Source organism: Xiphophorus hellerii, chromosome 2 (genome assembly GCF_003331165.1).
Source record: "Xiphophorus hellerii strain 12219 chromosome 2, Xiphophorus_hellerii-4.1, whole genome shotgun sequence".
Lineage (NCBI taxonomy): Eukaryota > Metazoa > Chordata > Actinopteri > Cyprinodontiformes > Poeciliidae > Xiphophorus > Xiphophorus hellerii.
The window spans coordinates 12,186,554-12,199,227 of NC_045673.1; the positions used below are offsets into that span (position 1 = coordinate 12,186,554).

Below are 12,674 nucleotides of genomic sequence, written 5' to 3' on the forward strand. Positions count from 1 at the left end.
TGTGAATATTATTATGATCAATAAAATAAGATATTTTAAACAAAAATATCAGGCTTCTGAAAACTGTTTATTTATATGCACTCAATACTAATACTAATAATGATACTAATTAATTACATATATATATATATATATATATATATATATATATATATATATATATATATATATATATATATATATATATATAAGATCGCTACAAAACATGGCTTTGAAATCTACTTTGGAAAACAGTGTATAATATCTTTTAGTTTTACCCTCCTGACTAAAACAGGACAAAATATACCCTTTAATAAACCACGAAAAACGGATTTCTAAATGGACGTTAATGTTTCTGATGTTGCTCTCAGTGGCTCGACATTATCCCTCAAAGACTCAGGAACACCATGATATTTTAAGATGTGTCCACAGCCACAAAAAAATAAGTAAATAAATCTGAACCACATCACCTTCAGCTTTTCACTATTGATCAAACGTGACTCTGCGGGAATAAATCGCCTGTCCCTTTTAATTCTGATTTCCGTGCGTGATATATATTGTGATCACCTGTCAGATGCGGCGCCTGCGCACTAGAGCAGGAGGCGGAGTGGGGCTCTGTTTGCTCTCAATCTGCTGCTGCCCTGTGCCCTCCATCCCTCTTGCTTAGACGGGCTGACACTGAACGGGAGTTATACGACGAGGACTGAGGAGGATGGCGAAGCAGATCTGCTACAGATGAAGGTACGCCTTCACTGGGCTACACTCAGATCGGCACCGCGTTTTAGTGTTTGACATTGTGACCGTGGAGGGTGAAGGATGCTTGGCTGCAGGATGGGAGGGAAGGAGAGGGTGATGGTGGACGGGGTAGGGAGGGGGGGGGAACACGGCGCGGATACCAGATGGTATGTTGTGAAATTAAAACGATGACAAGGGATTCGCTTGGTTGTTTAAAATCTCCCCACATAGTAGGACCATTTAGATTATTTGTCGATTTGAACAGGTGTCTGGTCGTTGACATAAATAAACATTACGTGGTAACGTGTTTTTTCTCACTCTTGGACCTGTCGTGGATGTATTCTCGTTCAGAAGGATCTTGTGTCAGGCATGCTGTGTTCTCCACACAGATCATCTGCTGTGATAACGTCAAATCCGACTGTGCTTGTGGGCAGAGCAAAGCAGTGATAACGTTAGGCTAAAAGGAAATGTATTCACTCACTTAGAGATCGTTTCCCCCCGCGGATCTGCACCCCCTTTAAGCTTTGCATTTTTAGTGAAGTGGGTGTTTAGAAAGAAGAATTTAGTAAGATGCATGATTTGGTGGGTCCCTACCCGGATGTGCCTGCAGTTTCTTCATAGGAGAGAGAGAGAGAGAGAGAGAGAGAGAGAGAGAGAGAGAGAGAGAGAGAGAGAGAGAGAGAGCGCCTCTTAGATTTCCCCTGTATTTACCTGTCCTGCAAAAGATTCCTCTCTTAGACAAACATCACTGGAATTATTTCATTGTGGAAGGGGATTAACAGCCCAATCTGAATCTGTGCTGGTTGCAGCAGCAGAGCCAGTTGTAGCGGGCTAAGGATCTCCTTCGTCGCTGCACGTTGGACTGGTTTATTACATTGCAGGAAAGAGATCACGAGTGATCATCAGAGCGGCTCGAACACTATCCGTGGTGCTGAAAGCAGCAGTAGATAGAGAGTGAATCGAGTCGAGAAGCTCAAAGTGGACATATATTGGGAATGGTTTTATTTGAACATATATTTTCTTCTTTTTTTTTCTTTCAATTTTTATTTTTATGAAGAATTCCTATTTGAAGCATTGAAAGCACATTTTGTTCATTTGATATAATTGTATTTATATGAAAAAGGAGAAAATATTTATTTAGATAAAATGTTCTTTTTAAAGGCGTCAAACACATTATGACACGTGACAACACCGACTTTCTCATCACTATGATACCTGTTAGTACGTGGAATACAGTCAATCAGTAAAATCAATCTAGAAGCAGGAAAATTGGCTTATACTTAAAAAAAAAAAAATCAGCCAACTTCACAAGAACCCAGTTGTGATGATAAGATGACTGGGGTAAAGCATTTTCAAAACTGCATCTCTATTGGGATTTTCCTTGTCTGCAGGGGTCGGTACTTATTAAAAACCAGCTCACTGACATATGGGAAGTGCAGGCTGGCCCATGTGGTCTGATCCAGTAGATATTGCTGGAGTGAAGTACGCTGATAGAAAAGTGCTAGAATTCAAGTAGGGTATTTGGGGAAACCAGGCCTGGCAGATATAATGTTAAAATTGTCTTAAAGGGCAGTCATAATGTTCTGTCTGAATGATGTAACGCACTGCTTATTGTGATTGATTGCCCAAGGAAACAAAAATCCACAATATTTAAGTAATTTGTTTATTATATGTTCCATTCACATATAGTTTGCCTATATGTCCCAACCTTCCAGATCACTCAGGTCTTATGGTTCTGAAATTCTCTGCATCCCCAGAACCAGAATCAAACATGGAGAAGCAGCATTCTGCTTTTATGCACCACAAATCTGGAACAAATGTCCAGAAAACTGCAAAACAGCTGAAACACAAAGTTCTTTTAAATCAGGGCTAAAAAACCCACCTGTTGAGCGTTGCTATCAACCCATAATCACTGAAGCATTGATTAGCATATTTGATGTCTATTAACGATTTTGACAATGGTACTTGACAAAATGCAATGTTTGTTATTGGTTTTTCAATTGGTGACTGTTTTATGTTTTTACTTTTGTATTTTTATGATGCAAAGCACTTTGAACTGTCTTGTTGCTGAAATGCACTGTAAAAAAATTGATTGTCATATTGAATTTAAATGATTAACCTCTTTTTGTTTTGTTGATAGCAGCAAATTGGCTCAAAAAGCATTAGATATGTGTGCGGTTCAAAAGTCCTTAAGCTCTTTGTAATCTCTTCCCCTATCTTGCTTGTTGTTATTTCACACTTAATTTATTTTTGTCTGTTGTGCATTTAGGAAGTCTGATGTAGAAGCTGAGCCAGAGGAGAGCCCTGGCAGCAGCAGCAGCAGCAGCAGTAGCAGCAACAGCAGAAGGGCTGTAGATGCCCTCTGCCTCAGGTGCGGCTCCAGCCCAGGCCTCTGCTGGAGAGCCGGGTCAAAGAGGGGACAGCTCCTGCTCTGACTCTGATAGCCTTATAGACTCTAGTTCCAGTGAGGAGGAGGACAAAGTAGAAGAAGCAGACCCAGCCATGTTCTCCTCTAAATTTCTCAGTGGGGCGAATCCCCTGAATGCTATGTCTTCTGCTGTGAATAAGTTTGGCTTGTTCGGAGATGATGGGGAAGGGGATAAAAAGTCACCTCCTCAACAGGGGAGGAAAGCATCAGGAGAACCACAACCCGGACCTGGCCCTGGAAAAAACACGCAACAAGAACAGGCACCCCAAAAATCCAACCAGGGTCCCCTTATGCAAAAATCCCAGCCTCTCCCTAAACAGGGATCACCACAGCTACGTGGCAATGGACAGACTGCTCCACCAACAAATAAACCTGCAGGACAACAAACTAAAGATCCACCCCAGCAGAGTTCACCAAAGCATGGAATTCAACATCAGGTTCCAGCAAAGGATGAAGCACAACCTGTATCTTCAAAACAAGTTCCACCCAAGTTGAAAGAACAACAGGACTCTGCTAAGAGTAGTGTACAAAATCAAGAACTTTTAAAGTCTGAGGTACCCACAAACACTGGGTCAGAGAAAGTAAGCCAACAACAGCAGTCGTCACCAAAAACTAGACAACAACTGCACTCACCTAAGGTAGGACAACAGCAGAAAGGGGGCAAAAATCAAATATCCGATAGACAACAAGACATTAAGTACCCAGGCACACCTGAAGTGACACCTGTTGGCTCTCCATCATTGGGAGCAACCAAAGCCAGACCTCAGTCAAAAGCAGTTTCTAAACCTCTTTGCCCAGTGTGTAACACAACAGAACTTAATATCCATACCAAGGAATCACCTAACTACAAAACCTGCACACAGTGTAAAACTGAGGTGTGCAGCTTATGTGGCTTCAGTCCTCCAGACACTGATGTAAGTAGTGGCTTCATTATACACACATATGTACACAGCATATTTGTATTAATAGTAATTGATAAAAGATCTCATCTAATTGTAGAATTGTATTTTTATTTTCTTTACTTTCATGTACTAATTTAGCTGTATCTATCTTTTAACTATTATATAGGGGCATGAGTGGCTTTGCCTAAACTGCCAAATACAAAGAGCTCAAGGAACTTCAGAGCCACCAGGACCTCCTAAGAAAAGGCCTTCTGCTCCTCAAAACCAGAAACCACCACCTGGTGAACCTACAAAAAAGGACATTTCAGCACCAGGTTCATCACCGAAAGTACAGTCTAAACCAATAAAAGTGCCAGCTAGCGATGAACCTCCTAAAGGACCAGAAAATCCAAAACAAGGTGCCCGGTTAGGTCAAGCTCAGAGAATGACACCAGATTCTCAGCGAGCATCAGGATCTCCAAAAATGCATCCAAGTGGTCAACCTGGCCAAACGCAAAGCAGGGTTACTCCAGCTTCCACAGCAGGCATCTGGAGGTTTATTTGGCTTTAGTAGTGGTGCTAAAAGTGAATCTGCAAAACCAGATGAGTCAGCAACGGGGAAGATGTTTGGTTTTGGTTCCTCACTTTTTAGTTCTGCATCTACCTTAATTGGCTCAGCTGTTCCGGATGAACCCAAAATCACAACGCCAGTTTCTCCCAAAATGCAGCTCACAAAGGACAGTAAGGCAGCTTCTGGCCAAAAGTTAGAACTAGAAAAAAAGCAGCAACAACCTCAGGATAAAAAGACTCAGTCAGCAGTGCAGAAAGCAGGAAAATCCCCTGCAGAGGCTCCAAAGGCAGCAACAGTCTCCCTCAATCCTATCGACAAGGGCCAATCCATTTGTCCGATTTGTAAGATGGTTCTTAATGTTGGCTCAAAGGATCCTCCCAACTACAACAGCTGCACAGAATGCAAAAGCACTGTCTGCAATCAGTGTGGATTCAACCCCATGCCAAATGTAAAAGAGGTAAGACATGTAATATTCATTGAATAAATCTGGAAAGAAAAATAATTGACAGTATAACAAATAACATTTTCACATAGGCTCTTTTCTAAACAATCCCATCGCTTTGTGAACAAAGTTATTTCTTTCTGAGATAAAGCAGTTTTTCAATCAAGAAGTATTGCTTATTCTTATACAGTCCTGTGTCTTGTAAAAAAAAAAAAAAAATGTCTGCGCTGCATTTGTTTTTGGAGAGAGACTAAAGCTAATACATAAATACACACAGAATTCAGAATATATTCTGACATAATTTAAAACAATAGGTGATTGTCCTAGGCAACAACCAGTGTTGACTGCAAATTAGCTTCACCTTTCCATGTCAAAGCACACTCACTGCACAGATTTTGGGAATACAGAATGGATAAACAGAATGACAAACTTGGTGCTACCTGAAGCACATAGAACCCGACACTTGACGCTGTAACTCAATGCACAGTAACTATCTAGCTTACCAAGGATAATCCAGGGCGACATGATCTTGTTGTTTAAGAGCATGGATAAAGTAGTTCTAGAACAGAACTAAAATAAAAAATGATATGAAAAAGAAATGCAAGCCTTGAGCAATATACAGAATTATCAACATTTCTAGTACCAGTTGTAAAGGTTTGTAGGGGGATTTATTGTTTTTATTCATTACTTTAAAATAAATAATTCTATTCTAATGTAGCAAAACCTCACACAAAAATATTTTGTAAAATCCAAACATTGGTTTCAGTGCATTTATTCATGGTTGGGACATATAGAAAGAGGGAAATTTGAATTTTGTTCTTTGCACTTCTCTATTCATCTTCAAAAGTCGTGGACCTTCTCTTAGGTTATTTTCTCTTCACCTTTACCCAATAGGTTTTCAGAATAATTTAGTTTTAGAGGTTGTGATTGCCATTGAAGAAGGCCCGTCGAACCGCGACGGCCGTGTCGAGGACTCAAGGTCTCCAAACATGGGTTGCTCTATCCCCTACGCCACCATGGCACGCCCATTTTAAACTAGTTTTAATCCACTTTTACAATAAAATAAAATTTTTTCTGAAATTAAATACATTTCAAAAGGTGACTTCTACCACATTGTTTATTTCTTAATTATCTTTGTATGAGAAAGTAATCATAAACTCAGTTTTATCATTGTTTATGTCATTACAGTCCTTACATTCAATAATATTTGGGATTTCTGTGTGGGTGGAATTTTGTTTAAAATGTAACAGCCTAAACTTGCACATATTTTCACTTAGGAACTTATGCTAGATGCAGTTAATTCATATCTCACTTTCTTCCTTTGTTTTCTTAAAGGAGAAAGAGTGGCTTTGTCTGAATTGCCAGGTGAAACGAGCTGCTGCAGGAACTGAACCACAGAAAGAAACGCTCTTGGCTGATTCATTTAAAAAGACAACTGCAACATCGCCTGGACCTGAAAGGACTTCTGCTCCTGGTTCTCCTCAGAAAAAAGAATCAACAGTAGCTGTAAAACAAGTCAAGACTGAAGGACCAGTAAGCCAAAGGCAAGCTGGCCAAGCTCCTGGACAGAAGACACCTCAGCAGAGCCAAAGGATAGATCCTCAGAAACAAACCGACCAGACCATCAAGCCTCCACAAAAAACTGGAAATGTAACAACGCAAGAGTCTGGAGGCCTCTTTGGTTTTGGTGCTCCTAAAAGTCAAAGTGATGCAGCAAAACCTGCGGAATCAGTGACTGGGAAAATGTTTGGTTTTGGTACCTCCATCTTTAGCTCTGCTTCAACTCTAATTACTTCAGCTGTCCATGATGATCCCAAAACTACAGCACCTGTTTCTCCGAAGTTCTCCCCTGCAAAGGATCCCAAATCTCTCACAGTCAAAAAGCAAGAACAGGAGAAAAAGCCACAGCAGGTACAGCAAATCCCGGGTCCAACACCTAGTGCAGCCAGAAGCAGCTAAACCTCCCTCAGAACTGCCAAAGAAAGAATCAGCCTCACCACTTATTCCCAGAATGTCTGATTCCACCTGTCCTCTCTGTAAAGTAAAACTGAATGTGGGCACCAAGGACCCTCCAAACTACAGCAACTGCACAGAGTGCAAAATTGTTGTCTGTAACCAATGTGGATTTAATCCCACACCAAATGTAAAGGAGGTAAGATCAGGAGTTTAAGTAGCAAGAAAATGTTTGCTAAATTTTTTTAGCTCTAAATAGATATATATATTACATAAATATTTATCTTTAAATATTTATTTAAAAGATACATATATCTTTTAATAAATATTTATTGAAAGAGGATTCTAAGCTACATAAACAAATAATTCTAAACCATAATCTTTTGCTCTGTTTCCTACCAAAATCTATCTGAATGTCTAATTATGTTTGTTCTATTGTAGATCAAAGAGTGGTTATGTCTCAACTGCCAGGTGCAAAGAGCACTTGGGGCATCTGAGCCTCCAGGAACACCTGTGATGAAATTACGAGCCTCTCCAAACAAAACATCTGCATCTGCTGATGCTATAAGGAAAGAAACACCCTTACAAGAGAAAGAAATTTCAGTACCTGCTAATTCTAAGGAGACTATGCTATTAGGCTCCCCACAGCACAAATCACAAAAATCAGTTGAGCAATCAGGAAAGGCCGAAGTCAAAAAAGGACCCGAATTAAGAAAACAGGTCATACCAGAAGCCAGTCAAAAAATTCTGGAACAAGACCAGAAGACAAGTTATAATAAGCCATCAGACCAGACAAGTCAGACTGAACAAAAAAAGAGTGGTATTACATCAACAAAAGAGGAAGATGGAAGGTCCTTAAAATCTGGTGGTTCCAAGCCTCAACCAGAAGCTACAAAACCTACTGAGTCACTTGGAGGAAAAATGTTTGGCTTTGGTTCTTCAGTGTTGAGTTCTGCTTCCAATTTTATAACCTCTGCAGTACAAGATGAATCAAAAACACCACCAGTTTCTCCCAAACTTCCAGCAGCAAAGGGAACCAAATCAATTCCAGTTCAGAAATATGACTCAGAGAAGAAACCAGAGCAAGTTCAGCAAACTAGTCACTCTCCATTGCTGCAAGCCAAAGTAAATAAAGATGTAATATCTTCAGATAGTCAAAAGACTGACCACTCTACCTGTCCTCTATGTAAGACTAAACTCAATATTGCTTCCAAAGATCCTCCCAACTACAAAAAATGCACAGAATGCAAGACCACTGTGTGCAACCAGTGTGGATTTAACCCAATGCCAAATGTGTCAGAGGTAATAAAAGTAATATTTTGTAAATGTGTTTATATCTTAAAAACAAATGTTGTCCTGGATTCACTCAACATCTTGCATAAAAAATTTCACTCTAAGTCCTATTGGTTTATGTTTTTCTCCCTCCAGGTCAAAGAATGGCTATGTCTGAACTGCCAGATGCAAAGAGCTCTCAGTGCCTCTGATGTCACTGGACCTTCCATAAAACCAGAGACTGAAACAAACAAAGGTTCAGCGTTAACTGTACGTCAGAAAATCCCATCTCCTAAACAAAAGGAATGTCTAAAGAAGGAATTGTCTGACAAAAAGATAGAAGCCCCACTACCTGATTCATCTAACACCGAGAGGAGCTCCACATCTGCTTCTCCTCAGAGAACACAGCGTGCAGTTGTACCACCTGCTGCTAAAGAACCAGAAGTGAAAATACAGCCTAGCCCAAGCACTGGTCAGTCTCCTCCAATTGTCGAAAGAGTAACAAGTACACAGAGACAGACTGGCCAGGAAAGTGAGTGTGACCCAAAATACATGAAGATGAAACCAGATCTTCAAGAGGAATCAGAAAAAACAACCGGCTCAAAAGATACTAAAAAAGTATCTGAGGCTTCAAAAGCAACTGAATCCTTGGGTGGAAAGATGTTTGGATTTGGTTCATCTATTTTCAGCTCAGCATCAAATCTGATATCGGCTGCTGAATCACGAACTACACCACCTGGCTCTCGTAAGATGTCTGCACCACCCCAACTCTCTGGCAAGATGTCTGTTTCACCAAAGATTTCACCAAAAAGTACACCTACAGTTTCTCCCAAAATGTCACCAGTTAGAGAACCAAAGGTTCTTTCTGTGCAAACCAGGGGAATCTCAGCTGAAGAAAGAAGACAAAGTTCTATCACAGCCACATGTAGGAACAGTCTCTCTAAGATGTTCAGATGGAGGTCCAACTATCTGTCCACTGTGTAAGGGTGAGATGAACATTGGCTGCAAGCAGACTCCAAATTACAATACCTGCACTGAATGCAAGACCACAGTTTGTAACCAATGTGGATTTAACCCCATGCCCATGGGTGAGGTAAGTACTGAAGCAAAGCTTCGACTGTGAGAAATAAAGTTATTCAGTTCAATTCAGTTTTATTTATATAGTACCAATTCACAAAAAATGTCTCAAGGTACTTTAGACCTTTTCACCTGTACTCTTAATTTTCTTTCATTGTGTAGACAAACTGGCTTTTATTAGAATTTTAATGTTTGTTCTTAAATCAACACCTATTTTTTGTGTTTGCTATAATTTAGGTAAAAGAGTGGCTGTGTCTTACATGTCAGGTGAAGAGAGCAGTTGGACCACCTGAACCTCCAGGCCCTCCTGCTTTAAAGACCCAAACCTCACCCAGTAAATTTCCTCCATCCACTGATGTTCAGCTGAAAGATACCTCCGAAACTAATTTCTTCTCCAAAAAAGGATGGTCTCGATGTTGTGGAGCAATCTAGAGAACCTTTAGGGAAAGTTTCACCACAGAGAAAACAGTCAATGCCATTAAGCAAACCTCCATCTAGTGATGCTCCTCTAAAACAAGTTAGCCCTGCACTAGATCAGAAAGCACCTCAAGAAAAACTAAAAGCCGAAGAAAAGAAACCATCAGATCTGACAAACCAACATGAACGCAGACGGAGTAGCACTACTCCAGCAAAACAGCAAGAGTCTGGAGGCTTCTTTGGCCTTGTTGAATCTAAACCTCAGCCAGAAGGAGCAAAGACTGCCGAGTCAGTGGGTGGGAAGATGTTAGGGGTTCAGTTCATCCATCTTTAGTTCTGCTTCTACCTTAATAACCTCAGCGGTGAAGGACCAGCTCAATACAACACCACCAGTTTCTCCCAAGATGTCTCCTTCAAAAGAGGCAAAATCACCTACAGCTCCAAAAGTAGAACAGGAGAAAAAGTCAGAACAGCAACAGCAGTCAGAGGATCAGCCAACTGCAGAACCAAAATCAAAAGAGATCAAGCCTTCTGCTTCCCAAAAGCTTGAGCAGCAGAAGAAAGCAGAGACATCCTTGCAGACAAAGACCCTTCCATCAGTACAGGCTAAAGTGGAGAAAACCCCATCAAGGCTTTGAAATCTGAAGCAGGTACCCCTGCAAGTGTCAAACTAGAACAGTCCACCTGTCCACTGTGTAAGATCAAACTCAACGTAGGCTCCAAGGATCCACCCAATTATAATACATGCACACAGTGCAAAAACACAGTGTGCAACCAGTGTGGATTTCACCCAATGCCAAGCAAAACTGTGGTAAGAGAATAGGAAAAAATAAAGTATATCACATTGTTATTCTGTATAGACTATTAAAGACCAATCTATTTTAGAAGTGTAATTTTCTTGATTTGATGTTTCAAAAAATGATAAATATATAAACAACTCACAACCTAAGAGTTGTTCATATTAACTTGATTTCCTTCTGATTTTAGGTTGAGTGGTTGTGTCTCACCTGTCAGATGGAACGAGCTCTGGAAGTGACAGAGCCTCCAGGAGTTACTTCTCTCAAGCCTCAGGCAAAATCCCAAGCAGGCATCACCAGCCCAGCTGAACCTGAAAAGAAAGTCTCCTCTGCACCACAGTCACCTCAGAGGAAATTATCTTCACCCGCACAGCCCCCTGAGACAGCTGACAAGCAAGTGGTTAATAAACAGGCTAGCCCAGTTCCTTCTAAGAAAACCCCACAAGAACAGCAGAAAACATCAGGCCCAAGCAAATCACCAGGCCAGACAAGGCAAGCTGAACAGAAGCCGAGCAATGTGACGGGGGTGCCACAGAAAGATTCAGGTAGCTTCTTTGGATTAGGCAAAGGTAAAACTGAGCCTAATGTGGACAAACCAGTGGAGTCCGTCTCTGGAAAAATGCTTGGATTTGGTTCATCCATTTTCAGCTCTGCTTCTACATTAATAACCTCAGCTGTTCAAGATCAACCTAAGACCACTCCACCAGTATCTCCCAAGTTATCCCCTGCAAAAGAAGTCAAATCCCATGCTGCCCAAAAGAAGGAGCAGCCAGAATCTCAGCAGCCTAAGGCACCTGCTCTGGTCCAAGTCAAAGATGACAAGGGTCAGCCAGAAGCTTCGAAGATTATAGAAGCTTCCAAAGGTGCTATCAAACCAAACACCAGCTGTGTGCTCTGTAAGGCGGAACTTAACATGGGGTCCAAAGATCCACCTAACTACAATACCTGCACCGAATGCAAGAACAGAGTCTGTAATCAGTGTGGATTTGACCCCATGCCAAACCAGTTAGAGGTAAGAAATCTTGCTTTCCCATAGTTGCAACCCTTGATACTAACTCTTTGAAGAACTTTGAATAATAAATGTCTCTAAAACATAGAATTTTCCTAGGGAAATACTGGTAATACTGAATTGTATTGACATATTTGCACATTTATTTATTGATATTATGTTTTACTTAGTAGACATAAGCATTTTTTATTTAACATAATGTAACATTGTTTTTCTGACAGATGAGGGAATGGTTGTGTTTGACTTGCCAGATGCAAAGAGCTCTGGCAGCAGCTGACTCAGTACAGCCTCCTCTGAAGAAAGTTCAGGGATCTCCGAGCCAAGTTTCCTCACCTGGTACTGTCAAAAAAGAGGTGACAAATGAAAGGAAACACAGTATTTCTAAAGAAGAAGTTGAAGTTATTGACAAAGCACAAGGTGCACCTCAAAAGAAAGACATAATGCAAACTTCTGCCTCATTGACATCAAAAGATGAAACAGCTTCAGCCTCAGGTCTAGCAAAAGATCAGAAAACCAATTTATTTTCTACTGAGGGTACTCTAAAGTCTTTGGTTCCTCAAAGTGAAGAGGTAGGGCCTGTTGTTTCTGATGTCAAACAACCAATGCCTGCACAAGGTCCTCCTGTTGCCACAGACAGGAAGACAACTCCACTACCTCCAGACACATTCGAAAATGAGGAGAAATGTGAAACTATAAAGACATCAGCTGGACAGCTTTTCAAATCCATAGAGGATGTAAAACAATACCAAGCCAAAGAACCTCAAAGAAAAGGTTCAGAAGTAGAGGTCAAAGAAGATGATGAGCAGAAAACGCATGTCAAAAAGATACCAGACAAACCTCAGGAGCCTAAAGTTACTCCAACAGGGCAGAAAGAAGATGGTAAAGGCCAGATGGAATTGACAAAACAGGCTCAAGTTGCTTGTCCACTCTGCAAAGTGGAGCTTAACATTGACTCCAAGAACCCTCCCAACTTCAACACCTGCACTGACTGCAAAACCTCTGTTTGCAACAAATGTGGTTTTAGTCCAATGCCGAATATCTCTAAGGTAAATGAATACTAACTCATGCAAGTTTTTTATTGAAGATCTGTTCAACTATTTATGTGAAACAGTT

At 40.7% G+C, this 12,674-nt stretch overlaps 1 protein-coding gene across 1 annotated transcript in view; it reads left to right on the forward strand.

Annotated features, from left to right (window-relative positions):
• Positions 1-581: 581 nt before the first annotated feature.
• pclob (piccolo presynaptic cytomatrix protein b) overlaps positions 582-12,674 on the forward strand; it is a 65,634-nt gene continuing 53,541 nt past the window's right edge. Inside the window, 9 exon segments of the mRNA XM_032549743.1 lie at positions 582-720; positions 2,984-4,056; positions 4,211-5,051; positions 6,372-7,188; positions 7,431-8,291; positions 8,418-9,244; positions 10,368-10,566; positions 10,743-11,564; positions 11,783-12,607. Coding sequence (XP_032405634.1) covers positions 7,048-7,188; positions 7,431-8,291; positions 8,418-9,244; positions 10,368-10,566; positions 10,743-11,564; positions 11,783-12,607 — 3,675 coding nt within the window. The 5' untranslated portion in view covers positions 582-720; positions 2,984-4,056; positions 4,211-5,051; positions 6,372-7,047.